Below are 26,340 nucleotides of genomic sequence, written 5' to 3' on the forward strand. Positions count from 1 at the left end.
TCCTTTCAGCTTTGTGCTGAAGGTGAAGAGCGGATATCAGCCACCCTCTTTTCCCCTCCCCTTCCTGGAAAACTTCTTGCTAGCAAAACGAGCAAGCACCATGCTGCACTGTGTGGCAGCAACAGCTTCACTGAGCAGCACGGCTCTTCAGATGATCGTGCCACTATAAACAAGGAGAGACCCCTGTGTCCCAACCAGCTGCCTAGCAGCTCCTCCTCTCCATTTCACCCTCTTTCACAAGCTTCCAGCCTACCCCTTCATTTTTCCTTTCTAAAGCAGAGGTGCAGGGAACAGCCAAAGAATGATCTCCTTTCTGACACCGTCCCTAAAGGAGCACTGTGTTCCCTCCATTTCCCACAGAAAATGCCAAAGCCTCATTCCTTTGTCTATGGCCACAGCCGTAATTAGGATAGACTGATTGAGCATGTTGCCCCAGCACAGGAGGTCAGGGGAAAATTAAGACTCAGCTTGCATCTGTAAAACAGGGACACGACTTCCCTGCCTTGCAGGCAACTGAGAGGATAGCCACACCAAAGAGCAGGATACAGCAGTGACAAAGACCAGCAGCACCTACTTTGAACTACAGCAAATGCTGAGCAGCAAGTCCCCTTGGACCCTCATCCTGCGGTAGACAAGTCCAATGCTTTCTGGCACAGCATTTAGTACTGGAAGATCAGGTTACAGCTATAATCAATGATAGAAGGTTCAATTTCTTCTTGGTATTCCCTGTCCCAACCCTTCCTTCCCCTCCAAGCACCTTAAAGCAAGGCAGTCAGGACATCAAAGCTCCAATTCACTGGGCACGGAATCTCTCTTGAATTAGCAAAATATGATAAATACCCAGACAAAAAAGATACAGCAGTAATTGATTAGAATGTTTCACCCACCCATGTCCAAACCACACCAGCAAATAAAACTGTCAGCTGACTGCCCATTTTAGAGACATATTTTTAGTTGGATGCTTTAGGCCACAGTGGCAGCAGCAGGAGCTGAATGCTTCATTCACAGCACATCCCTGGCGTTTGCCATCCTCCCTTACCATGGATCAGCTGACACACACAGTGTCTCGACTGTATGCTTGGGCCCCAGTGTCCTAACTCTCAGCTCCCAAACCACAAAGTAAATAAAAGGTCAGCCTTTTTTTTTTTTTTTTTTTTTTTTTTGTACTTACAGGAACACAAATAGGTCTGAGGACCACCCCCCAGCCCTAGTGTAGTTCAAGCACACATCTGAACGCTTGCATCACCCTCCAGCACTCGTGGCAAAATTAAAGAGAAGCAATGCAGTGATTTAGTGAGGATCTTTTGAACACCTTAGCCAAATAAAACGTTGCAACCAGTGAAGGAAAAGGTATCTTTAAGATTCTGTAGAGCTGCACCTCCCTCCCAAGGTAGGCTATAAGCTCAGTGCCTGCACACACAACGCTGCCCACCACAGAAATGCAGCCATCTCCATGGCCGAGCACCACTGACAGCCAAGGCTGCCTCCAGAAGCTGGTTTTAGAGGGGCATGATCTGGCATTGGGCTCAGCCTAAGCAGCAGGTCCCACAGAGCATGAGTTGTGGAATCCCTACTGATAAGTAGGCAAAGCTCCTCTTTCAGCTGGCGCTTTCAAGACTGAAGGAGAAATTTTTCGGCTGGCATAGGTCAGGCCCCTCAGCAGACCTGAGTGGATTTCCACCAGGAAGCACCTGGCCCAGGGCCTCTCTTTACTGAGTGCCCCCTGCCCCTCCTTCTGGCACTGGTTCAGCACCATCTCAAAGGGAAGGGTGCCACCTACAGCACTGCGAACAACGCTTCCTCCAGCACCATGGCTTTCCTTGGATGTCTCCCAGTGAAGAATTAATCAGGTCCAGCCACCTTAAATGGAAGCTTGGCGAGTCTTCCATGAGAGAGGCAGACAACACCCTCAAACTGGGGTGGTTTATTTTTGCCCTGGGAATGCAGAGGTGCAGTCTCTCAGATAAGACTCCTCACCTTTATTTCCTTGTTGTCTTACTGTCGCAGTGCCGTTCCTCTTCTACTGCACTTGTATGTCAAAACCCCTGTGCTGTCTTAAAAACATAGAAGCTACCTTAGGGCATCAAACATGCTTTACTTCAGAAATTCTTCAAAGAAGATTTGGTCCCTGCCCCTCATATTTATGTCCTTAATTCCTTTTTTTCTCTGCCTTCCATGAGAAGGATCAATTCAAACAACGTTTCCACTCTTGTATGAGCCACATCTTATGGAGTTCCTGCCTGTGCAACATCTGACCCCTGAAAAGGTGTTAGAAGCGAGGTGCCACTTCCTGTTTTCAGCCTTACTAAGCCACTATTAATTCATGCAGGAGATGCATAGCTAATAGGTAGCTTCTGAAAACCAATTCTCGCTCTCACGGAAGCATGCCAGCTCTATCCATCAATGCTAATCTCAGACAAATATCCCTGTGCAGGATACGTGACACACGCTGTCCAGAAGGAAGACAAAGAACTTGAATTAGTCTGACAGAACCCACCTGCCATCCTTGATGAAATGAGGGCTAAATGAATCAGAATCCACAGCCAAAAAAAAAAAAAAAAAAATCTAAAAAGCATAACCCAATAAACCAGAACAACACTCCAGCTAAATGTGAGGATTAGGTTCTCCTCTTTCCTTCAAGCTCTGCTTTTTTTTTTTTTTTGTTATGCAAGAATGTTTCTAATTATTACAAATTTGCAATGAAAAGCAAGCTCTGGTCACGGTGTTGAGACTCTACAAAGTCAGAACACAGGAAGAAAAAAAAAACAGAATTAATCACTGTTTAATAGCTCTAAAGGACAGAGCGTTTCATTTATAATTGCCTGAGTGTTCTCCCTGCTCGAGGTGACTTTAGGAATGACCATTGAGCCAAGGGCCACAACAGCATGCTCCACTGGAGCTTGATGTGGTCACAAAGCATCTTGTCTAGCAAATTCTGGATACCAGGAGGGGAAATCTGCTGCTGATGCACCGGGCAGAGCTTCTCCATGTTTAGAGGCCTATGCTCAGGGACCGGCTGGAGAGCCATAGACCATCAGCACACAGGATCTTTGCTAGCAGTGTGTGAAACTGGTCTGGAGTGAATAAATCACACCTGAAACAGGCTAGGTAAAGGTCACAAATCTACCTTTGCACTAATGCAGCCGTTCTGGCTGTGCGTCTGCTGCAGTTCAGCTACCAGGAAGAACAGCAGCACGGAAAGCTCCTTCTCCAGCTTCCCTGTCTTCCACATACCCACTGTCCAAAGTGGGCTTCTACATGGTGATGTGCCTTTTGCTCCCCCAAGCCTTGCTCACACCTACAGCTGCTGCAAACATCTGACTCCTTATGGTGTGACACGGGATGGGGGAGCAGGACAGCAGGACACCTGGTGTGTGCTGGGATCTCATGCATGCACAGATCACCGAAGGCTTCACACTGCAGTTTATTGGCAACAAGCCAGTTGGAAAGGACCAGATGGAGAAGCAAGTCTGGTGGCCTGACAGCAGAAACTCAGGGCAGAAAAACAAATGCTCAATACCAGAACTCTGCTGTTCTACTCCTCTCACACTCCCAGGCATGCAGTCTGTTAATACTCTTACTCCTGTGGCTAAGAGCCATCACAGACTTTAAACCTACATGGAAGCCAGTGTGACCCAGAGCCTTCAGAAGAGCAAAACCCTACCACTGAACATGACACAGGACAGAAGAATTTTGATAAGGTCTCACCTATCTGGATTTTTATATATCTATGGCTGTGAATAAAACAAGGACTACTGGAAGCCAAAATGTCATGAGCATAGCAGGCAGGAGAAAAAAAAACAAAACAAAACAAAAAGCACTCAGAAGCGAGGGGAAACGTGAGAGAAACACCAAAGACAGTGACCAGAGAGTCACCTGCTCCACATCTACACACACAGCTGTCTTCAGCAGGCAGTTCAAAGCAGCTGAAGCTGCAGGCCAGTGCTCTAGCAGGCAGCACACTGAAGAGGAGAGGTACAATACTTGGTATTTGCTTTGCCAAATGAGGTGTTTCCAGACAGACACCGCAGATATGGATGTATCTGCAAGCATTTGCATACAGCAACTGCTTCTTAGTGAGCCACCAAGCTCACAAACAAGTCATATGTTCAGCTGGACATTCATGTTCAACTGGACATGTCAGTTAGACACCTCCAGCTTCACTGTCACCACGAGTGTTAATAAGTCTCCAGTGCATTTTCATTCTGGGATTTATTTATCCTCTCAGGACTAGTTTATTCAGATTTGGAGATTTGGGTTTGTACAGGTGCAGGATTCTGTCCTCATAACACCTGTCTGCTAGGCTTTACATCAACCCAAAGATATGCTGAACTTCTGTTGTCTAAAAAGATCCTAACCAGGTTTAAACTCTTAACCTGCAGGTTGCTGTGCGCTCACCTGAAGTCCAGGGGTTGTGTGGCCTTGCAGTATGTAGAACAGACACCTTACAGCAGCTGGGATTAATCCCACCAATACTTTCCTAAGTCTCTTTCACAAGGAGCATGTGCTGTTCACAGCACTGACCTCCTGCTTGAAAAAAAAGGGACTTGGCTACTTCAAGAACTGTTGTAATATGGCTCAATTTAGTAGATAAGAACTTAGAGGAGTGAGATTCCCTTTCACTACTTTTTTCTCCAGTGTGTAAGGAGGATGGGTTTACCAATAGTATGAAGGAAGAGAAGCAAAAGTTAATAAAAGTGTTTTCATTAAACAGCTGTACTTGTACACAGTCTGGTGAGCATCCAAGCCACATAACTTTGAATCAGTGTTCAGTCTTTCCTCAGGAATAAACACAAGAAATCCCCTAACAGATCTTTACCTTCCTGAAAGGCAAGCCAGAGCATTCCTTCCCTGGCAGTATTTCCCTATCTTCCTGCAGCAGACATCAGACTAATCCTAAAGAATATATGCAGCAGAGAAGGATTAATGAAAAACATTTACTTTTCTACGATATAACAACAGATTTGCCAGACGAAAACAGAAGCTATGGCACGATCAAAAATTCTCAGCCGTGTGTGTGTCAACAAGTAAACTAATAGCAGTTGTAAAGAAAGCCACAAATCACAACCAACTGCATCTTCTAAAGTGAAGCCTGACTAAAGGGAAACACCTACAACATGAACCTGGATGCCTTTGCTAATGAGTAATGGGAGGTATTAAATTACAGGCTGCCACTGACACCTCCCCGGAAAGAAACCCCCAACTCTTAGAGGAGGTAAAGACAAAGACTTACACAACAAACTACCCCACCATGGAGAAACCAACAGAACATTCCCCACTGCTCAGCAATACTTCAAGACTCATCCAGAAATATGTGCTCTATTTTTATTCTTAGCGAGCCACAATTTGTAAAGCCATGACCATAAATTTTCATAAATAAATCTGTTTAATTTCTCATTCCACCCTGTCCTAATGAACAGTCAGACGCTATTGACATCAGAGCTGTTACCACTTTCTTCTCCTTCTCCTCTCATAAGAGACTGCCCTCTCAGTGGCTTTTCATATTCCTCATTAACATTTATTATATTAAACCCTAAACTCACCTACAGGCTGAGAGTACTGGGTCCAATCTCTGTTTGTCATGCACTGAGCTATCTGTACAGTCTGTTCCAGGCCCTTGCTGGATCAGGTCCTCAGACCAGATTATTTGGGAGTTACTGTGCCTACCAGTAATGTTACATCCAAACTGCAGGAAAAATGTTTTCTAGCAGAAACTGCAATCATTTCTCACCAAGGAAGGGGGTGGGGAGGAAGGGAGGTTGTTCTTTTTCCAGTACTCTCTCAGTTAGAGCAATTAAGGAAAAATAATTAAGATTAGAATATAGATTACTTATGCCAGGATAACTGGGGGGGTAGAAGGGGAGAGGTGTAGAAATTCAGTCTGAATTTCACAGATCTTTGAACCAATTGTGAATGCCAGTCACATTTGGGCTGAGCATTCCAGATATCATTAAATACAGAATTAAATCCATCGGCATTTATTTATTAACAACTGTGATGCATGGCAGACCACTTCTACTCTTGTGCTACTCCATTAGGCATCCATTGTTATCCCTACAGAATAACCAATGAAGACTCATTTTTCAAAACTTCATTGCAGAAAGAAGTTTTGTGCTGTGTGGCTCTGCAAAGAAATGGCTTGGATGTATCTGTCTCTGGATATATCTGTACCTGATCTAGTGTGAGGTGTCCCTGCCTGTGGCAGGGGGGTTGGAACTGGATGATCCTTGAGGTCCCTTCCAACCCTAACAATTCTATGATTCTAAGTCTCCATTCTGACACAAACGTGTCAGGGAGTGAGGGAAAGAGAGGGAAAAATGGAAAAGACACAAATGTTTCTACATTCATCCCTTGCATGTCATCCTTTTCCCATTTTTTCCCACAGGCCAATTTTAGAAAGTCTATTTTTAGTCTATCAGAATTTGATCTTTTTCCATGGTCAGAAAGGAAAGGTTGGTCACAGCTGAGATTTGCTAATGTTTTTCTAATCACTGAATCTGGAGGGTGGGGGGGAAGTATGCACATATATTTTCACAGTATATCAAAGGGTAGAAGGGACCTCAAGAGATCATCAGGTCCAACCCCCCTGCCAGAGCAGGATCACTTAGGGTAGTCTGCACAGGAATGCATCCAGGTGGGTTTTGAAAGTCTCCAGAGAAGGAAACTCCACAGTCCCCTTGAGCAGCCTGTTCCAGGGCTCTGACACCCTCACTGTAAAGAAGTTCCTCCTTATGTTGAGGTGAAATCTTCTATGTTCAAGTTTGCACCCATTGTTCCTTGTCTTGTCACTGTGCACCACCAAAAAGAGCCTGGCCCCCTCCTCCTGACGCCCACCCCTCACATACTTGTTGACATTGATCAGATCCCCTCTCAGTCTTCTTCTCTCAAGACTAAACAGCCCCAGGGATCTCAGTCTCTCTTCATAGGGGAGATGCTAACTCCAAAGAGCAGAAGAAAAAATAATTCACCCTCACATATGGATCAGCAAATTAAAAATTCTGATGATATTCCAGCAGTTTCCAGCTAAGCACTTTCCAATATGGTCCACCAGGTTACAGAGTTAGCAAACTACACTTAAAACTACTCCCAAGATACAGAGGTCGTTTTTCTCTGCAGAAAAGCAGCAGCATTTACTACTGCATTTGCCAGCAGCTCTCTATGGGCTGCTGAACTGACAACAGCATCAGTTACATTTTCAGTAGGCAAACACAGATTCACATTAGCATTTCTGGCAAACCTGCATCTCATGCTCTGTATTATTCTATAATCTTTAACTGTTCATTTCAGCAGCTGCTAGTAAACACTACCTCAAAGGGTGCTTCTTGCCTCTGAGCATCTCCATCCACTGCCATGAAGCATATTTCTCAGTCAAACCCACAGGGAGCAATGCTGCTTAGTCACTCTGATCAATGCTGCATCCCAGGTGTGCAAGGTACTTCCCATAGTCACAGACTCCTTGTTCCAGGAGCTACTGGGAAAGGTTAAAACCCCAGAACTTCCCCTTTGTTTTCTACTGCAGCAAGATCTGTAAAATCAGGCAAGTAAAGCATCTGCCAAATAATCTTTCTTTTAATCCACACATATACCCATTTCCTCAAGGAATTTTGCCATCAGCCACCCTTGTACTTCCCCACTCACAGGCTTCTAAGGATAAAGAGCCATCAGAATCAGGTCTCCCACAAATCCAACACAGATAAAGCTCACTGGTGATGGAAACATGTCTCAATCTGCACTGATTTTATAGCCACCTATACAACTAAGTGTTTATAAATATGTAAAGGGTGTTGGAAGTCAGAGGCAGGCTCTTCTCAGTGATGTCCAATGATAGGACAAGGGGCAATTGGGTGCAAGCTGGAGCAGAGGAGGTTCCATGTAAACATAAGGTAAAACTTATTTACTGTCAGGGTGACAGAGCCCTGGAACAGGCTGCCCACAGGTCATGGAGTCTCCTTCTCTGCAGACATTCAAAACCTGCCTGGATGCATTCCTGTGTGACCTACTCCAGGTGATCCTGCTCTGGCAGGAGGGTTGGACTCCATCTTTCAGTGTCCCTTCCAAACCCTAACATTCTGTGATGGAGACAGAAAGATGCATTCCAACCAGGCTATCAGACACTCAATAACAGCTGAACAATATAACCTGGAAGCTTGAACTTGCCTCTACTTTCACTTCAAAATTTCCTGATCACATTTGATTTTTTTTTTTTTCCTTTTAAGAACATTGAAACTAGCCATTGAACAGTCCAGGCACTGAAGCTAGGACTCTGGAGATGATACCAGCATTTCACAACTAATTAACACTAAATATCGTGGAATTAAATTCAAGAGCAGTGCCTTGGATTTCAGCACAAGTATTCCTTTTGTCACAATATCTGCACATTAGCTATTCAACATGGGAGGGAAACACCTTTCAGAATCCTCCACCAAAGCAACTTTGCATTTCTAACACCTACTAGGATAGTAAACCACCAGTTTACAAATCAACACAATTCTGCAAAAGCAACTGTTGTGTTTTACTTGAATGTTGAGTCTGTCTTCATTGTTTTGGACACCGAAAACAAAAAACAACTCCAAAATTGCAAGTAAGAAACCTTCCCATTATGAACTCTCTCAAACCACAGTTAACTTAGGTAAATAAAAGCAATCAATTTGCCCCAGCTCACAGAACTGTGCCTTCATTAGGGCTATTTGCTCTGAAGACCACAGCATGCACCTTCATCTGGCAGCTGAGCATGGACAAAGCTCACCTGATCTGGAGAACAGAGTGGGAAAAGCACCATTTTTTTTCTGGAATGAAAAAGGGACAGAGAAATCCAGAGCTTGCTGTCCTTAGCCAAGAAAATACTCTCATTGAGGTCTCACTGAGTATTAACCCAGTAAAAATTGAAAGAACACAGTTAAAAACTTCAAAGACATGAACTGTATATAACCAAGTTTGCTTACAATACAAAATATTTACTGGTTGTGAACACCTGTGGAAATTCCACACTTGTGCTGCATTATTACCTAAATGATACTGTTCAGCTACTCAACCTCTCCCTTATACATGGTTTGTGTTTAAAAAAAAAAAAAAAAATCACAAAGGAAGACATTTGAGCTGAGAGCAGAGCAAAGGAAGTGCAGATAAGGTAGAGAGAAGCTGTGTAAATTACTTAAAACAGGAGGGTGGAATAAACAATGCTAAACAGAAGAGGGTCTAAAGCCCCAGCCTGCTTCCACTTAAGTTTGAAGATAGAATGGCTGATATAAATCAAAGTGATGCAAATTGCTGATTTTAATTAGGATTTAAATTATCAGACAGGGAAGGCTGAGCAGAATAAATCAGTTTTGAGACCTTTCTGTTTTGTTTTTTTTTTTTTTTCTAGGGAAGGGTCAATTCTTACTGGTTGGTAACTGTTAAAACATGTTACTTGGCAACTCCATATGCCTTTAGCATTAAATCTGATATTGTGTCTTGCAAGAAATACAGCCTTGGTACATCATATAGGCTTTCCACTATCCTGCAGTGACAGGACAAGGAGCAATGGCTTTAAGCTAAAGAAGAGCAGATTTAGATTGGATGCTGGGAACAAGTTCTTTATTATGAGGGTGGTGGAGCACTGGACAGGTTGCCCAGGGAGGTGGTTGAGGTCCCTTCCCTGGAGATATTCAAGGTGAGGCTCAACGAGGCCCTGGGCAGCCTTTCCCACAGATCAGCCCATGCCAAAACAGGAAAAAAAAAAAAAAAAACACCAAATGCAGAAACACTGTATTAAGTTTGCCTTAAAGCTCCTGTCAAACCTTTCATCCCACTGCACACAGCAAGCGAGACAAGACTGCACAAAGTGCATTGAACAAACCACTGCAGAAAACTATTAGATGAAAAAAAAAAAAAGAAATGAAATCAGAACATGCCAGATGGACTATAGAAGGGACACACTTTCTGTACAGCATCTTTTTCAAAGCATTTGCTCCTCTACCACAAAACACTTCCCTGCACAGTTGCATTTTAGGCCCAGAAGGAAATACTAGTGCTTTGGCCATTACTTTGATTTAATAAATGGCATTTTAGCACCTGGAGCAGATCTCAGCTGGTTGGTCACCAGCATGGTCAACAGCATGTTTTATTTTACAAAATTTTATTTATTTTTATATGTATGTATATTTTTCTTTAAAGGAGACATTTCAAACATTTACCCCCAGTTAAAAAAAAAGTTAGGCATCACCAACCATCTCAGAAAGGCCTCTACAGAATCATGCAGAAGTGAGGCAATTTGAATTAAAATCATCACATTCTTAGCAGCTTCACAGGACTCCCCACAAGCTGGAAGGGAACCAAGAGGACCTCTTCTTGGCTATTCTGTTTCCTTCAGCTTGCAGAGAAGTTTGTGCTCTTTCTCCTTTGACTCAGTGGGTAAAGACTAAATAAATATCCAAGCTAAAGAACAAAACAAAAAGTAATATAAAAACTTTCCTTCAAACTACAATCGCTTCCTTTTACACAAAACTCATCTCTTGCTTGTGAGCTGCTGACCAGCACATCCAGCAAGGAATAACGACGACTGCCCATCTCCTCCTGTCTCCTAAGCCTCCTCTCAGCCCTGCCAGAGCCTGCCCAGCTGGCTATTTTTATGTCCAGGATGGCATGTGAGCTCAGGGCTTATTGCCAAGGTTTTCCCCTGCGCACAGCAGTAATGCCAAGGATTGGTTTGTTTTATTTTATAATTGTGGGAATGGGCTCCAGGTGTTACACACCTACAACATCTTACACCGTGAGAGATTTAAGCAGTTTCTTTATTTTCCTGAAGTTACACTTGAAGAATAGACTTAATTTCAGTGTTTATAAATCTGAATTCTTTAGTTCATTCTTTAAAGTACCTAATGAATTGCTCTTAGGAATGTATTGAACTAGTGAGTGCTTTTAATAGTAAACATGGAAGAAAATGGCTTTTTATTTTTATGCTTTCATTTATCCTCCAGGGGGGAAAAAAAAATTAAATAAAAAAGGGGGGGGAAAAACCCCAAAACACAAAAGCCTGAAACCACCAGTGAGTGAATTAACCTAGAGCTCAGCACATGCTGATGTGCAGTGAGATTCTGCCCTTCCACATGATTCTTCTCCAGCTCGACCTGCAAACTGGGTTGCTTGGATGGATCTGAAAGGAAACTGGGCACAAGCTAGCAGTGCAGCTTTCTGATTCCTTTTTACCTCATGCTGCTGGGGGCAGGAGGGGCAGATCAATGCCCTTTCCCCAGTGCTTCCTCATTTGCTAGACTAACACAGCCAGGTGTTACTGCTTAAACCCCACAGAGCTGGCCTCACCTTGAGGACAGGCAGTCAAACGAAAACACCTGCTCGTTTTGCCCACTGGAGTCTCCACACCATGACAGGCTGCCCAGAATTAGCCCTCCCAAGCCAGCAGCTCTTTGCTACTAAAATTTTGAGACATATTTCTTCAGTTGTGTGTGTCCCGTCCCCCCCCCAAAAAAAAACCCAAAACAACAACAAAACAAAAAACACACAAACAAAAAAAACCACAAAACTCCCCACCAAACAACAACAAGCCCTGTAGCCTTCACTACTCTCTGGGTCAGAATATATTTCTCCCAACACTGCACCAAATAAAAATAGCTTCACATACCGCCAGTGGGAAAGAGCTTGCCACTTCCCACGCATTCTGCTCAACGAGAGGACTAGATGTCAATCCAGTTTTCACAAAAGCAATGGTCTACCTCCCAGAAGTTTCAGCCAGAAAGAACAGAGTCAACATTAAACAAATGTTTAACTATAGCCTAGTTCTGAAAATCCGTCACCCCTAATGTGAGCTACTATTGAGACAAACCCACGTGCCAGTAAAAAGGGGAGTCCAAAATGAAGCAGCCAGCAAAACCCTGTTGTAGAAACAGAGAGAGTTGTGTTGAGGGCTTTCCCCCCGCCACACACACCACTTCCTTTGGAGGAATTAAACTAACTTTGCAGTGCCAGGATGAAAGCCCTTTGCAGGAAAAAAAAATGATTTTAGAGGAAATGAAGACGTTTTCCAATCACATAATTTTCTTCAAGTGTCAGAACCCTTCCAATTCTTCAAGCTTCCACCTTACAAACGGAAATTAAAAGCATAGTCCCAGTTGTCAAAACACACATTTACCATAAATAAATCCATTAGTCGCTCTGAGGTTCTCTCTCTAGGAGTTATTCTGTATTCTGAGCAATTTTGGTGTGAGGCTACTGCACTGAGGACTACCTGTATGTTTCTATCCTTACTTAAAACACTACAGCAGCATCCTCTACTACAAAGAATGGTAGCATTAGAGCAATGTGGTGCACTTATTATTAAAACTTTTTAAATTATTATTACAAATTTATTATTAAAAATAGTGAAAATATGGTGTGGGGTTTTTTTTGCTAGTAAAAACTGAAACCAGCAGTGGACATCATCTTATGCTGAACAAAACCAACCAGGTGGTGAATGCACAGAAATCTATACACACATGAAATGTACACACAGGAATTAGAAATGCAATATTTAGGTGGGGGTTTCACCTTCAGTTGTACCACCCAGACAAATACCATACACACACAAACACTTAGAATTCTCAAGATTTGGGTCTCTTCCCCTTGAAGAGCAACCACAGGCCCTTGCCACTGGCAGTGAAAGAAGCATTCAGGTTTGCACTTAAAAATCCTGTGTCCTCTTTCTTCCAGCAAGAGCCCAGCCCATACACCTCAACAATCATTTGAATCTCATCTCTCCTGAACTTGCAATAATAGCTTGCATTTGACATGTGGCTGTATTAGTTTTTAATAGCCTGCAGTTTGTGGATCCTTAGCTTTCAGAGAGGCAGCAGGGGCTTCCCAGCAGAGGTGCAGATGACTTTTGGAGATTCCCCATACACAAAGTGCTTTTCTTGACTGCCATTCACCGAGTATTGCAGACTCTATGAGAAATTACAGCTCAGGGTTTCTGAATTCTAGAGTTTGGAAACAAAAACTATGCATAGGGAGTATTGGGAAACAGAGCCATGAAGTGTTGACATCTGACAGAAAGAAAGTCATCAATAAAACCATCTTTGTAAACAGCTCAAATATAACAAATGAAGCTGCTTGGGGGTTTTGTGTGTGTGTGCAGCTTGCCAAAACTCAATTTATTACCAGAATTAGCACAGTTCTTTATGCAAGTATTGGGTTCTGCCTGCCAGTAGTAACTTCCTAGGTACCCCCCCAAATTTGCTCTAAACAATACCACAAAGCTCCCACTTCTGTCTCTGTGGATATCTTTTACTTTGCTTCCTCTCTTACATGCTCTGTATCAAGGATGAACTAAATGAAGTCAAATGACCCCTTCAATACCACATTATGCAAACAATGTCCTCAAAAGGTAACAATGAAGAAGAAATTGATTTGTACTGATATTTAGAGTACAACAAAAGGAGCAGAAGCACTACATAAAAACACACCTGTCAATAAGAAGAGAGGAAAAACAAGCACACTATTACTTCATATTACCAAAATTCATGAGACTTTCTACATAGCTCTAGGAGAAAGAGGGAAAAAATGAGATGAAGACCTTTGGCTAAACTCTTATTTGAGATTATTCATAGGGGAGGTGCTCAATAGAGACTGAGAAACCTGGGGTTGGCTTAGTCTTGAGAAGATATCTAACGGGTGAGTGTCAAGTGGAGGGGGCCAAGCATTTGAAATAAGACAAGAAACAATAGGTACAAGCTTGAACATAGAAAATTTCACCTCAATGTGAAGAGAAACTTCTCTACAGTGAGAGTGCTGGAGCCTGGGAACAGGCTGCCCAGAGAGGTTGTGGAGTCCTCCCTCCCTGGACACATTCAAAACCTGTCTGGACACATTCCTTTGTGGACTACCCTGGGTGATCCTGCTTTGGCAGGGGGGTTGGACCTGATAATCTCTGGAGGTCCCTTCCAACCTCTGATGTACTGTGACACTGTGATTTGAGATGACCAGCACAGTTTGCCCTTTCCATTACCTTTATGGCTAAGCTAGCCAGGCCAAATCTGTTCTGATAAACTCTTTATGTGGCTTCACAAACATATGTTCACCATGTGTTCACTATCCACAACAGATAAAGTCCCAGGCTTGGGAAGTAAATAGTTTTGAAACCAGAAGCAATGTCTTCTCAAGAAGCCACTAGCGAAACGTCGACATATGGAACACGCAGCATTAGAAGTACCAATGCTGCTAACACTCTTGTTTACCTGCTGTGCTAGCAAGTGAGCTAATGCTGAAACACAACATCTGAGGAAGGAGGACAAACAAACACACCCCCCCAATGAACCTCCCATCACTAACTTCTTTACAAATTAACTCAAGCACCTACACTAATCAGAATTCAAAGGACCATTTCATGAAAAATCCATTCAGAGCGTTACAATTTGCATAATCTTTACTAATTCTCATATTACAAAGCAAGGGTGGCAGAAGTTGCTCCATCTGCGATTTTTTTTTTCCCCCTGGACTATTTGAATAAAAATTATTATCATATTCCTTTAGATAGAAGGAAAATAAAAACATGCAAGTGTCAACCTTGGACACAGCAGCTCACTTAAGTATTATCTCAAGTCCTGTATGTAAGTCAAGGCATCACAGTCCATCAATGCTGATACTTTTCACCATTCTTTTACCTAGCTTATTATTCTCCATGGAACTAAAATGAGCACAAACACATCTGAGTAGCCTGGGGTTGGGAAAAAAGTGCAATTACCATACTGCCAAATTATATTTTTCCTTGTTTTATCAGAGAGACATAAACAAAGTTTATCAGTTTTCAGAAGAAAAAAAGTTAGCAGAGGAAATATGAATACAAGCACTTTCTGTTCCTCACAGCAAAAGCAGAGGTCACCTACCTGATAATAGTCCACACTGTGGCCAGCATGATGTCTTCTTTGCAGTAGTTTGGGGTCAAAAGATACTATCCTCAGCCTTCTTCACGCTCTGGATCATCATCACTTCATCCTAACAAGTAACCACTTCAGTATTCCCAAAGCCGCTTCCGTCTGGTGTTCCACAAACTGTTTAAGTCTTTCACTCCCAAAGTCACTACAGCAATGCACAACTACCAGGCCTTCAGCTGGCCAAAGAACTGGAGAAGAACAAGGGCACAGTCACAGGGGACAGGCAGAGCTTATTTCATAGCCTTGCTGACATGGAACCTTCTGCCTTCCCTTTATTCCCTCTTCCTCAGCACCATACTAGGCAGTCTCACCTTCCACCAAAAAATAAACACCATTTTTCTCCTAGACAGGTAATTTTCCCACTAGTTTAGGACTACAGATGGGCTCAGCAGGCCAGCACTAGCACAGGTACACAACTGCAGCAGGTAGGGAAGAGGAGGAGACCACCCCATTTAATGGCAGCAAGCTGTTAACTTGCTTCAGCTGCCTCATCTAACTAACCCTAAGGCAGTAACAGGTGAAGAGACCATTAAAAGGTTAACTAGGGAGGTTTTCCAGAGACTGCAATGTTTTCAGTCCCTGCAGTTCTGGCATTGTATGCAGCATGCTATGAGAACCCAGAGATTTCATGTGGGTAAACTACTTAAAAGAGAGGTGAACACAGTGTGTTCTTACCACTGGCTTTAAGTAGCATGCCATTTTAGAGGAAAAAAAGAAAAAGACAAGCTTGCTATTCCTGAGGGATTCATTACTTTTTCAGGATACCTGTGTCCTGGTTGCAGCTGGGATAGAGTTAATTTTCTTTCTAGCAGCTGGTACAGTGCTATGCTTTGAATGTAGTAGGAGACTAAATGTTGCTAACACACTGATGGTTTAGTCATTGCTAAGTAGTGTGGATACCAAGTCAAGGACTTCTCATGTCCTGGCAGCACGGAGGAGCACATGTAGCTGGGAGAGTTGACCATCCAAAGGGATGTACCATACTAGAGGATGCCATGCCCAGTATATAAACCAGGGGGAATTAGTCAGGAGGGACTGGCTGGGCATGGGTCAGTGGGTAATCAGAAACATCACTGTGCATCACTTGTCTTTTCCTAGGTTTTTAGCTCTCTCTTTGTTATCTTCCTTTTCATTACTGCTATTATTATATTTGGGGGTTATTTCAGTTATTAAAACTGTTCTTATCTCAACCTACAAGTTTTACTTGTTTGCATTTCTCTTCCCCAGTCCACCAAGGTGGGGGAAGAGGAGAGAGTGGCTGCCTGGTGCTTAGTTGCTGGCTGGGGTTAAACCACAACAACTTGGTATTTTGACACAAAATATAAAACACAAAATACTGTGTTTCTTGTATTCAAATATCCATAGCAACTATAAAGATGGTCTGTGCCAACTTCCCAGAACCCCTCTCTGTCTGTAACTAGACTGCTATACACTTTGTCACAGTAATAGGTGAGGAAGAGGTGAAGATTTTAATACCACTAGTCAAAATCAGTTTTGGTTTTGCTATTCTACATTCAGAAATCTCCATTATCCCTACCTGCTGCTGGCATTTCCCTCAACAAAAACATTACTGAGAAGGGCAGTAAACCCTAGCATGAGAATAAAGTTTTTTTTTGTTGTTTGGTTTGCTGTAAAAGAAACAGGAGAGAGAAAATAAATGGATTTTTGGGGGGGTTGTTTTGCATGAAGTAGAATACACATTAAAAAAATGGGTTAGAAAAAGCAGCCTTAGGGTGGAAAAAATGTACAACCCAATTCTCTCAGGTGAATTTTTGAAACTGCAGCAATCCAGCCCTTCAGTAATCTTTCAGTCTACAAACCAGCCAGCACAAATTAGAGGGGGGGGGGGGGGGGGCAGGGAAAGAGAGAGAAAGAGAGCACTGCAACCTCAGCATGGTATCTCCTCTTTTACTGGAATGCAAAAACTGCAAGCTCAGCCCAGAAATATGCTGTAATAGAAGAACCTACAGATTATTTTGAACCATTACTTCATATCCATCCATGGATTACATGCCAGAATGCTCCAGCCAATTTGGACCTCAAACAACATAGCCACCGTTCAGTTACAGAAGCCTACAGTCTTCTGTATGAGTCAACTGAAGTCTTCAAAGCTACATTACCTGCTGCAATGACAACTAATAATATGCATAATAAATAGAGATACTGCTTGCCAAAAACATCATTAAAAATCGTTTCTTTAATGTCAGCAGCAGTTCTCCCTGTGCTGCCTCAGTTATGCACTGGAATGCAATCCAGAGAAATCAGAACAACAGCTACTAGCTTCAGAGGCAAAAATGAACAGCAGCAAAAAAAAAAAATCACAGCTGAAATGCAACAAGCTTTTTAGCAGTCTAAAGACAACTACTTCTAGCTGAGGCAGTCCTGTTTTAAATTCATTTTCTCAAACCACAATATTCTGTATAAGCAGAAGTGGTAGGAAATGCTACAATTTCTCTTCTGGCTAAGTGCTGGTCTATCCTCCTTAATGTAAGGAAATATCTTAAACGATTAACAAAAAAAAAAAAAAAAAGCTTTAGTACTTTCCAGAACTCTTCCAGCATCTCATCTGCCATAACCACGTCCTCTCCTCCTTTAGATTAAACACAGTGAAGTGCCAAAACATCACAGTGGATTAGGTATGACCCAGATGAAAGAGAAAGAGGCTGAAAATATAGACAAAAGAGTGCACATCAGTGATTGTTAAACTTCTCTGAGTAGTACATCTCTGCTCACCACTAAAACTGATCACTGATCATAAATCCTTTCCCTTTGTCTTGTCATGCAATTTAAAAACCAGTATGTATGTAGGTGTAGTGGTTTATATAAACACACACACACAGAGGAGCATTGGCTTCGTGTTGTGATAACGCCCAGGGTCAGGGTAAGGTTAAGGACCGGTTCTCTGCTCTTTACCTAGGTACACAAATCTGAAGGCTTTCTGAACAAGCCTGAGATTTTTCACAAGCAGCACAAAGATGATGCAAAAAAAGCTACACCTTCTTCACTGCAGCACTTCACAGCTGTTCCTCTGAATCTAAAGACCAGAGGAAAATGAAGTTGAATTGTTTTACTAAACCTGAAATGCTCCTGCATGGCACATAGTTAAAACATGGCAGGGTGGAGACTGAAGTGTGAAGAAGGGAGGAGGGGGAAGAGGCACATTCTAAGAGCTCCACCTTCAATTAGTTGAAATGCAAATCCACCACCAAGCTTAAGTTGTTAAGAACATTATAGAGCAGAATCACAGAATGTTAGGGGCTGGAAGGGACCTCGAAAGATCATCCAGTCCAACCCCCCTCCCAGAGCAAGATCACCTATACCAGGTCACCGGCATCCAGGCAGGTTTTGAGTATCTCCAGAGAGGGAGACTCCACAACCCCCCTGGGCAGCCTGTTCCACTATACATATATGGAAGCCTTCCAGAAAGTGGCCTCGATAAAAAACAAATATGGAAAAGAACATCCTTGAGCTGTTGGTCTGTTTATTAGTTTGGTTATTCTGAAAGTCATAAATTCAAACTGCTTTTCTACTCCATGTATGCTGTGGCTGTGCAGGACTGACAGCAGGCAAACAGCAATAGATCACCTCTGCTACCAACAGCACTGCAGCATTAGGCTGAGCAGTTACCCTAACGTACAGAAAATGCAAAGTTCCTATGGGTGGATTCACTTCTCTCTCCTCTCAGGTCAATTAAAGATTAAAGAATTCTTATCTCCTTGCCAATTTTAACTGCATGTGGCTGCCAAACAAAATCAATAAGAGGGAAGTCTTGAAAGAAAGCAGCTCAACCCCTTCCTGCAAGCACATTTCAGCAGCTGCTATCTTATTAACTACTGCAAGTTTAAAAAGACATTTTCTCTTAATCCCTAAGAACCCAGAGTTTAAGTATTCAAAAAGCAAAGAGGAGCAGTCTGTGATGACTTTTGAGCTACAGATATTGCGAAACCGAAGTGTGTGAGGGGGAAGCAAAGGAGTAATCAAAGTTATATGATTTTGTGATTCACCATCTTGGACAAACTAAGAAAATAAATACCTCAAGTTTCTAAAACTCCCAAATTCCCACTGAATGTACAAGTACATTGCTTATCTGAACTGCCTGAGAGATCCCAGACTGGAAAAACTGATTACAGGGTCATAACTTCAGTCAGAGGCTGCACCTCACATTTCAATTCTCAAAACAATACACTTGAAGGATTCCAGTCAGCAGTTCCTGACTGTCAGACCTGTCCTTAAACCTCTGCTAATCCAAGCACATCTCTCACATGAATTATACATATTGGAGTAATATACAACCAAATGTCATATACATGCAAGGATTTAGGTAAAAACGAACTGACTCCTCTGCTACTTACAGCCTTTCCTGTTTCAGCCTCTGCAGCCAGGAACAGAACCATGTGCACAGGCACCAGGTGTTACTTAGCTCAGGTAAAGTGCGTGCTGCCAGGTGAGCATGTTTTAACTAATAGGTCCCAGGTGTTTATCCTGGGATAAGGGTGAAATTTCACAAGAGGATTAAGCTGCCCATGGGAGGGACAGTCAAACAAGTCATAGATCAGATCCAGCTGAAAACTAACCCAGAAGGAAAGGAAGAAACGTGTCTGTCCTCTCTCCCTCCCTGCTGGGTGAAGTGGCTGACAGTGGAGGTACACGAGCAAGGGTTAGCATCAGCATTACCAAAGGGCAGCAGCAAGAAAACGTGGGCATTGACAACGTGAAAGATGAGATTTCCTCAGTGGTGGCAGCTCAGGTTTACACTAGCTTCAGCCACATCTGAAGCCTTAAGCTTCAGGTCAAGTTGCTGTAAATTCCAGTTAATCTAAGTGCAACCAATTGTCCTAACACAATCAGACATTAATGGCTTTGGCTCTGCATTGGCAAAAGGAATTTTGGACATGTTCAAGCCAAAGTTGTTCTTTCTGACCTTGACAATGCCTAGAACTGCACTGCAAGACTTTCAACACGTGCTGTGTGGTCAGTCTGGTGCTTAGATTTCACCATGACCTGCTACATGTCAAAACACAACTTGCTCTACTCCAGCTATGGCTCATAAGAACCCAACTCACTATCTTTTAAAGGGACACACTTTCTATCAGAGAATATAAAGGTCATCAGAGGCAAGCAGTGCTTCAAGTGAAGAGTCTCTCCATTCCTTTCAGTTTGCTAAACTGAAACCTATTCTGCTGACTAGCTGCAAAAGGAGGTCATCACAAAAACTCCTTGTCCTAGAGGACAGTAATCACACAGGAGCAGCAAGCGTGAGTTGGTTTGAAAAGGAGAAGAAAAATGGGAGAGGCTGTGGAATAAGAAAGACACAGATCCACCCTTATAGGAAGAGCAAAATAAAAAGGGTTGCATGATGACTCCTCCTATGATGCATATGAAAGAGAAGGAGCACTGCCGGCCTGGGATTTAATTCTGGTATCATCCTAGTTTCACATTTACTACTGACTTTACCCCAGCGTGAGCAAGATCAGACATAGCTTATTAACTGAAGAGATGCTTAATCCTACTTAGTCATCAGGCATGAGTAAGGGCTACAGTATTTGACCTCTTGTGGAAAATAAAAAGAAACATCTGAAAAATCATCTTTGCTGTAGTGTAACTGAGGAACTCCTGAGCACCTGCCGAGTAAGCAATACTGCACCAGAAGGAAGGCAAGAAATGTGCACAGGATCATGAACATACACACAGGTTATGTATTCAATACCTCAGGTGTAAGCCTTACAAAACTGCTCACAAGACTGACAGCATTCTTCAGCACTCCATCTCATTAACAGCATTAACCATGAATCACTAAGACAAATCAAGAAGTTACACTTTTCGCTCTAGATAATTTTTTTTTTCCTTTCCCAACAAAAAGGAGAGACCGGAGTGAGGGAACTACTTTTCTGTGGTGGAATATCTGCCAACAAGGAAGAGATGTAACCAGCTTTCTGTAATTCTGCACATGTCATCCTGGCCCTACACAAAGTGAGCTGAAAGGATTGGCCTGCCCATTTCCCTTCCCTCAGGTAGAAGGGCTGTGTGACCATCAACTTCCATGAGGCAGAAACTTAGCCCAGGATGGGTAAAAAGCAGTACTGGAAAATGCTGTATTTGCCAGCATGTGTTTTCTCTAACTTTAAACTAATTCTGCACTGGCACAGCATGCTTTGGCGGGGGAACAGAAAAGATGATCTAATAGGTCATTTGACTTCCGTCACTGATTTCTGTGATCTAAACAACATTTTATGTTTATGGTGTTTAAAACTCAATTTCCTAAGGCTCAGTTTTAGGGTTGGAAATGGTCAAGTATGGCAGGAGTTAGCATCAAACCCATGATGCTAACTAAGAAAAGTTCTGAAGAGCTTTTAGAAAAGGGAAAAGTAGCTCCAGCCCCTTTATACTTCACAGTAGAGTTCAGATGAAAAGAAATGTGCATCAAAAGGTCACTGTGGTAATTAAAGGTGTATCACCGGAAAAAAAAACAGACAAAAACTCACAGTAAAAACAGGGGTGTCAGGGGTAAAAAACAGAGATGATATAACTTGCAATTTTATTATAGGTTTGGCTATTTATTGTATACTTGGCTGTTTATTACAAACTGAACATACATTATTTAGCATTTACTTCAGATATTTTCTGTGTGTACACATAAAAGACACCGTATCTCTGAGCCACACACAATAACATGGATGCAGAGCCAGAAGACTTTTGAGCTGCAAGGAGGAAGCAAGAAGGCAGATTAGCTCACAAAGAACCAAAGAACTGAAATAATGTGTTGATATTTCCTGGAACCAGTCCGAAGATCAGCAGCAGAGTTTTGGATGGGCTGCAAATTTTCCCAATGCTTCCTTTGAAAGGCAAGCTGGTACAGCATTCTAATAATCCAGCTCAAAGGCATGGAAAACAACTTTGCCAGGTTGAACTGGAGGGGGGAAGAAAAAGGTCCTGACAATTTTAATTTTCACACCAGCCCCAGTCAATGCCTGTATGGAAGCAAACTTGTTCTGAAACCTGCTGTTCCCCTCTAGTAGAAGAGAGTGGAATAGCTATAAACCCAGATATTTCAAAACTGAGCAAGGGCAAACTTGGTCAGCAACAAGACGCAAATTAAGAGTAGATCAGCAATTAATGAAACACAGCCAAGCCTTTGCTCCTACATCCCTTCTTTGAAAAAAAGGCTCCCATTGATAACTGCTTGTCAGTTGACACAGAGTCCTAAACAGTGGAAACTGCATAATCCCTTTCATGAACTCATGGAGTGAGGGTGTAAACTGTGGGGGTGGTGACAAGGAGCATTGTACAGACTGCAGAGTTCCTACTCCATCAAATGAAGAAAATTAGCCTGCCTGTCTTTAAATCATCTCCTGAAGATGTTTTGGTTTTTTTTTTTCAGCCAGCTTGCTGAAGGACACCTCAACACATGTCAGCACCAGCTTCTAGGAGGGTTTGTGGGTGACTGCTGCACCAACCCAGCACACATCTCCCCACCCCTCCCAGTGTCTCTCAGTTTGGAGAGGGACACACACACTGATAATACTTTCTTTTGATCTGCCTTGATAACAAAGAAAATTGAAACAGCATTTCTGTATATCCTCATTGTATTTGCTGTCATTTAATCCCGACTACTTCATTTCCAAATTGTGTGCTTTAATAATCTGAGGGAAGGATTTAATAAATGATCTTAGAAGAGTAAAGCAGAAGCAGATCCATATGACTGTTTGACTGCAAACCTCTCAGCTGGAGTTTACTACAGAATAAAGAAGGGGAGAAAACTCCAACATGCTAAAGTTTAGTGTTTTCTCATGCCAAAAGAAAATGTTAAATTAAAGCTGAACTCTTTTAGGAAATAAAAATCATGATGTACATAAACAGTGAAACTTACCAAAGTGTTGTGACTGCTAGAAATTAAGACTCTCTGTTTTGTTATGTTTGCTTGCTTGTATGGGTTGGGTTTTTTGGTTTTGTTTGGGTTGGTTGTGGGGTTTTTTTTTAGTACTATAAAAGGCATAAATGTCTCAAAAAAAATACTTGTCAGTTGCTTTCAAAGCAGCAAATAACTTCTCAGGTTTTAAGTATTGCTTTCATGCAGCCATGAATATTCCCTAACGCTCTTGACACTGGATAAAAACCACAATTAACACTCTCCAAGTGAAACAAAGCAGATAATGTTTCTAAAGTTTTGGCAACATATGTGTACAGTTTCCTAAAAGAAAGTGTTGATGCAAATAGGTCTTTTAAAGAAAGTATTAGAATGCCTCTTTTTAAAGACAAAAAGTATAGTACACATGAAGTGCATTTAAACAGAATGAAAACTGCAGCACAAAAAATGCAGGCTGATGAATTTCACAGCAAACTGCCCATTAATAAAGACCCCCTCTTAGATCTTCAAGTGTCCCAACATGGAATAAATTAGCAGTGAGAGCTGAAACTGTGTTTCCTCCTTTTGTTACTTGTTTCCCCAACTTTCACATTATAGCATGGCTTGGTGTATCTCTTCTAGACTTTCAAGGTAAGATCAACAAATGAGCAACTGAACAATAAATCCTGGCCTTTAACGCCTTAGGTTTGGGAAGAATGGGACAAACCATCACTAGAAGGGCCTAGAAGCACTGTGGCTGTTCTGCATCTGGATGTATACACAAGGCGCCACGATGCTTCCCTGGAGAGAAGGAATTCTGAGGTCTCCTGATCCTCCAGCTCCTTTCCTGCATCTTCTGGAAATGCCATGAGATGTGAAAAGGGACTTGAGGACAGTTTGGCTCACAACAGATAGTCCCTGCTCATTGAGTTTGATTAGTGACTCAGATCCTGCCCCAGGAGTAGCTGCAAGCTAAGGCAAAACACCGCGTTGGGAGGAGTGTGCATTTAAACCCCTCGGTCCAGCGGAAAGGCGAGAGAAGGAAGAGAAATATGGTTGTGCCTTGCTGGCAACATCACGAAAGCAACGAGATGTCAGTGAGGTTTTGCTGCTTCCTGTTTGCGAAGCATCACCCCCGGCACACGCGCACACAGACACCCCCCGCCGCTTTGTGTGGCTGCCGTTGGCGCTTCCCACCCCGATCTCTGTTCCCGCTCCCCTCTCGGCCTCGCCGGGTCTGGGAGAAAGCAAAGGGGGAGAGGGCAAGGGGAGAGAAGGCAGGAAGACGGCAGCGGCGGTCCGCTCGTCGGCCGCAGGGCGGGAGGCAGGGGACTGCGCTCGGCGCACAGCTTTTGTCTGCCACCGGCGAAGCGATCCCCGCCTCCTCGCCCTCCGTGACGAAGCCGGGGCCGGGGGGCAGACAAAAGCGCCTGGTGGGACGGCGGCGAGGGGCAAGGTGCTGCCCGCGGGAGTTCGCGGCAGCGCGGCCAGGGGAGGACACGCTCGGCGCGTCCCGAGAGAAACACAGTGCATACCGCGGTGGGGGAGGACACACGGCGGGGAAGAGCCACCGCCTCCCCGCCGCTTTGTCACGGAGATCCGACCCCCCCCCCCCCCCGCCCCACACTCCGAGGCGGGGGCCGGTGGCAGCTGCCGCCCCGCAAGACTCTCCCGCACGGCCGCGCCTCCCCGCGCAGCAGGGGAGGGCGAGAGGGAGGGACGTGCGAGGCTTGTAAACCACACGCTGCCATCGCACCTCCCCTCCCTCCTTCCCTCCTCCTCGCCGTTCTCCGCCGCCCATTGTGCGCCGGGCAGACGGCGAAGCCCCGGCTGCCCTGCGCCCGCCCCCGAGCACCGGGTACTCCCGCCCCGGCGCGGCGGGACACGTCAGGACACACACGCCTTCCCCCCGCGGCCGGGTCGCTCCGGCTTGCCGAGACGAAGGCGCCGGCGGCCCCCCCACCAGAAGGCCGGGCAGCCGCGACCTGCTATAAATAAGGCTCAGACAGAGCGCGGGGCCCGGCTCCCCCCCGCACCTCCCTCCGTTTATTATTCATCATCGGTGCAGCCTAGGAGTGGGAAACTCCGCTTCCTACTTGCCGCTGCGCTGCTGCCGGCTCAGCCCCCGCCCCCTTCTCCCCCCTCCGCTCCTCGCTAAGCTTCTTAAAACCCCAGGAAACTTTGGGAAGCGGTTCAGCTCGCGTGGGGAGCCGGGCTGCAGCACGCCGAGACAACCGGGGCCAGAAGCCTGCCCGGCTTCTCACTCATCCCGCCACCCCTAGCCCGCGGGGCCGGCCTCCCCCAGCGGCGGGAGGCATTCCAAACGGCCCCCGCACGGAAAAGCTGTGGCCAAACACGCACACAAACCCCTCCTCTGGCTTTCGGCAGCCCACGGCGCACGCCCGGCACCGCTCTTCCCTCTTCCCCCAGGGCAGCTCTTTCCTTCTGAAAGAGACCGGGGAAAGGGGGGTGGGGGGTGAGGAAAAGTTTGTTCGTTCCCCCCGCCCCTGCCCCTGAGAAGTTGTGCAGCCACGCACACTGCCCCCGGCCACTTCCCCAGCCTGCCCGCGGCCTTGCCACTACAGAAGTTGAGCCGAGCCACGGCTCCCTCCGGAAAACAGCCGGGGGGCGATCTCAGCCTCATCCCGGCCAGAGACTGGGAATGGACAGCGCACCCCACCCCCGGCCCGCATCCCCTTACCATGATCAGCGTGTGGTTCCTCTGTTCCGCCGTGGCAGGCTCGGCATCTTGCTGCTGTTTGCTCTGATGCTGCTGCTTGCTGCCGCCGGTGCCGGTGCCCATTTTCTTGGCCCTCTGCTCCAGGGTCCGCTGGTAGAGGCTCACCGTGTCCCTGCGCTCCAGCTCCAGCTGCTCCGCCTGGGCTTGCTGGTACCTGCTCTCGCAGTTGACATGGTGCCGGCGGCAGCCCTCGATGCGCTGCCTCAGCCGCTCCACCACCGTGCTGTGCTTGGGAATGCCGCCGCTGTTCGCGTTATTGTTACCGGCAGCGGCGGCGGGAGGACCGTGGGGAGTGCTGTTAACCCCGATACCGGCCCCGCCGAGGCTGCTGTTCAGGTTATTGTTGATGCAGATACTGCTGCCATTCGCGGCGGCAGCGGGGGCTGCAAAATCCCCCATCCTCTTCCCCGTGCACACTATTTTGGAAGAACTTTTTTATCCTACCCTTCACACACACACAGTCTCCTGCGGGGTCCTGATGGGATACTTTTTAGAGAACCGGGGGGGTGGGGGGGAGGGGGCACCACCATGTAGCAGGCAAACAGCGATCCCAAGCAAATGTTTCTCTTTCCCTCTAGCCAATCCCTCTCGAGAGGCTCCAAAACATTAAAAAGAAAGAGGAGGAGGGAGGGAAATAAAGAGAGAAGGTGCTAAAAGGTTATCACCGGCAACACAACCAACGAACACCAAGGAAAAAAAAAAAAGGGAGAAGAAAAAAAAGAAAAGAAGCAGCACAACAAACTAAGCAGCAGCGATTCGGGATGCAAACTCCAGGAGCTATCAGACCAGTTCCTTTCCTCCTTTTTCTTTCTTATAATCCATTATTTCAAAATAGATTCCATGAGATTTCCGGC

General features: G+C 44.6%; 1 protein-coding gene across 1 annotated transcript in view; it reads right to left on the reverse strand.

Moving 5' to 3' along the window:
* The window catches only part of MAML3 (mastermind like transcriptional coactivator 3), a 270,993-nt gene extending 245,108 nt beyond the window's left edge, over positions 1-25,885 (reverse strand). The window contains exon 1 of the mRNA XM_054392413.1: positions 25,448-25,885. Within this exon, the coding sequence (XP_054248388.1) occupies positions 25,448-25,885 (438 nt within the window). The remainder of the gene's footprint in view (positions 1-25,447) is intronic.
* Between the last annotated feature and the right edge of the window lie 455 nt (positions 25,886-26,340).

This window comes from Indicator indicator, chromosome 25 (genome assembly GCF_027791375.1).
Source record: "Indicator indicator isolate 239-I01 chromosome 25, UM_Iind_1.1, whole genome shotgun sequence".
Taxonomy (NCBI): domain Eukaryota; kingdom Metazoa; phylum Chordata; class Aves; order Piciformes; family Indicatoridae; genus Indicator; species Indicator indicator.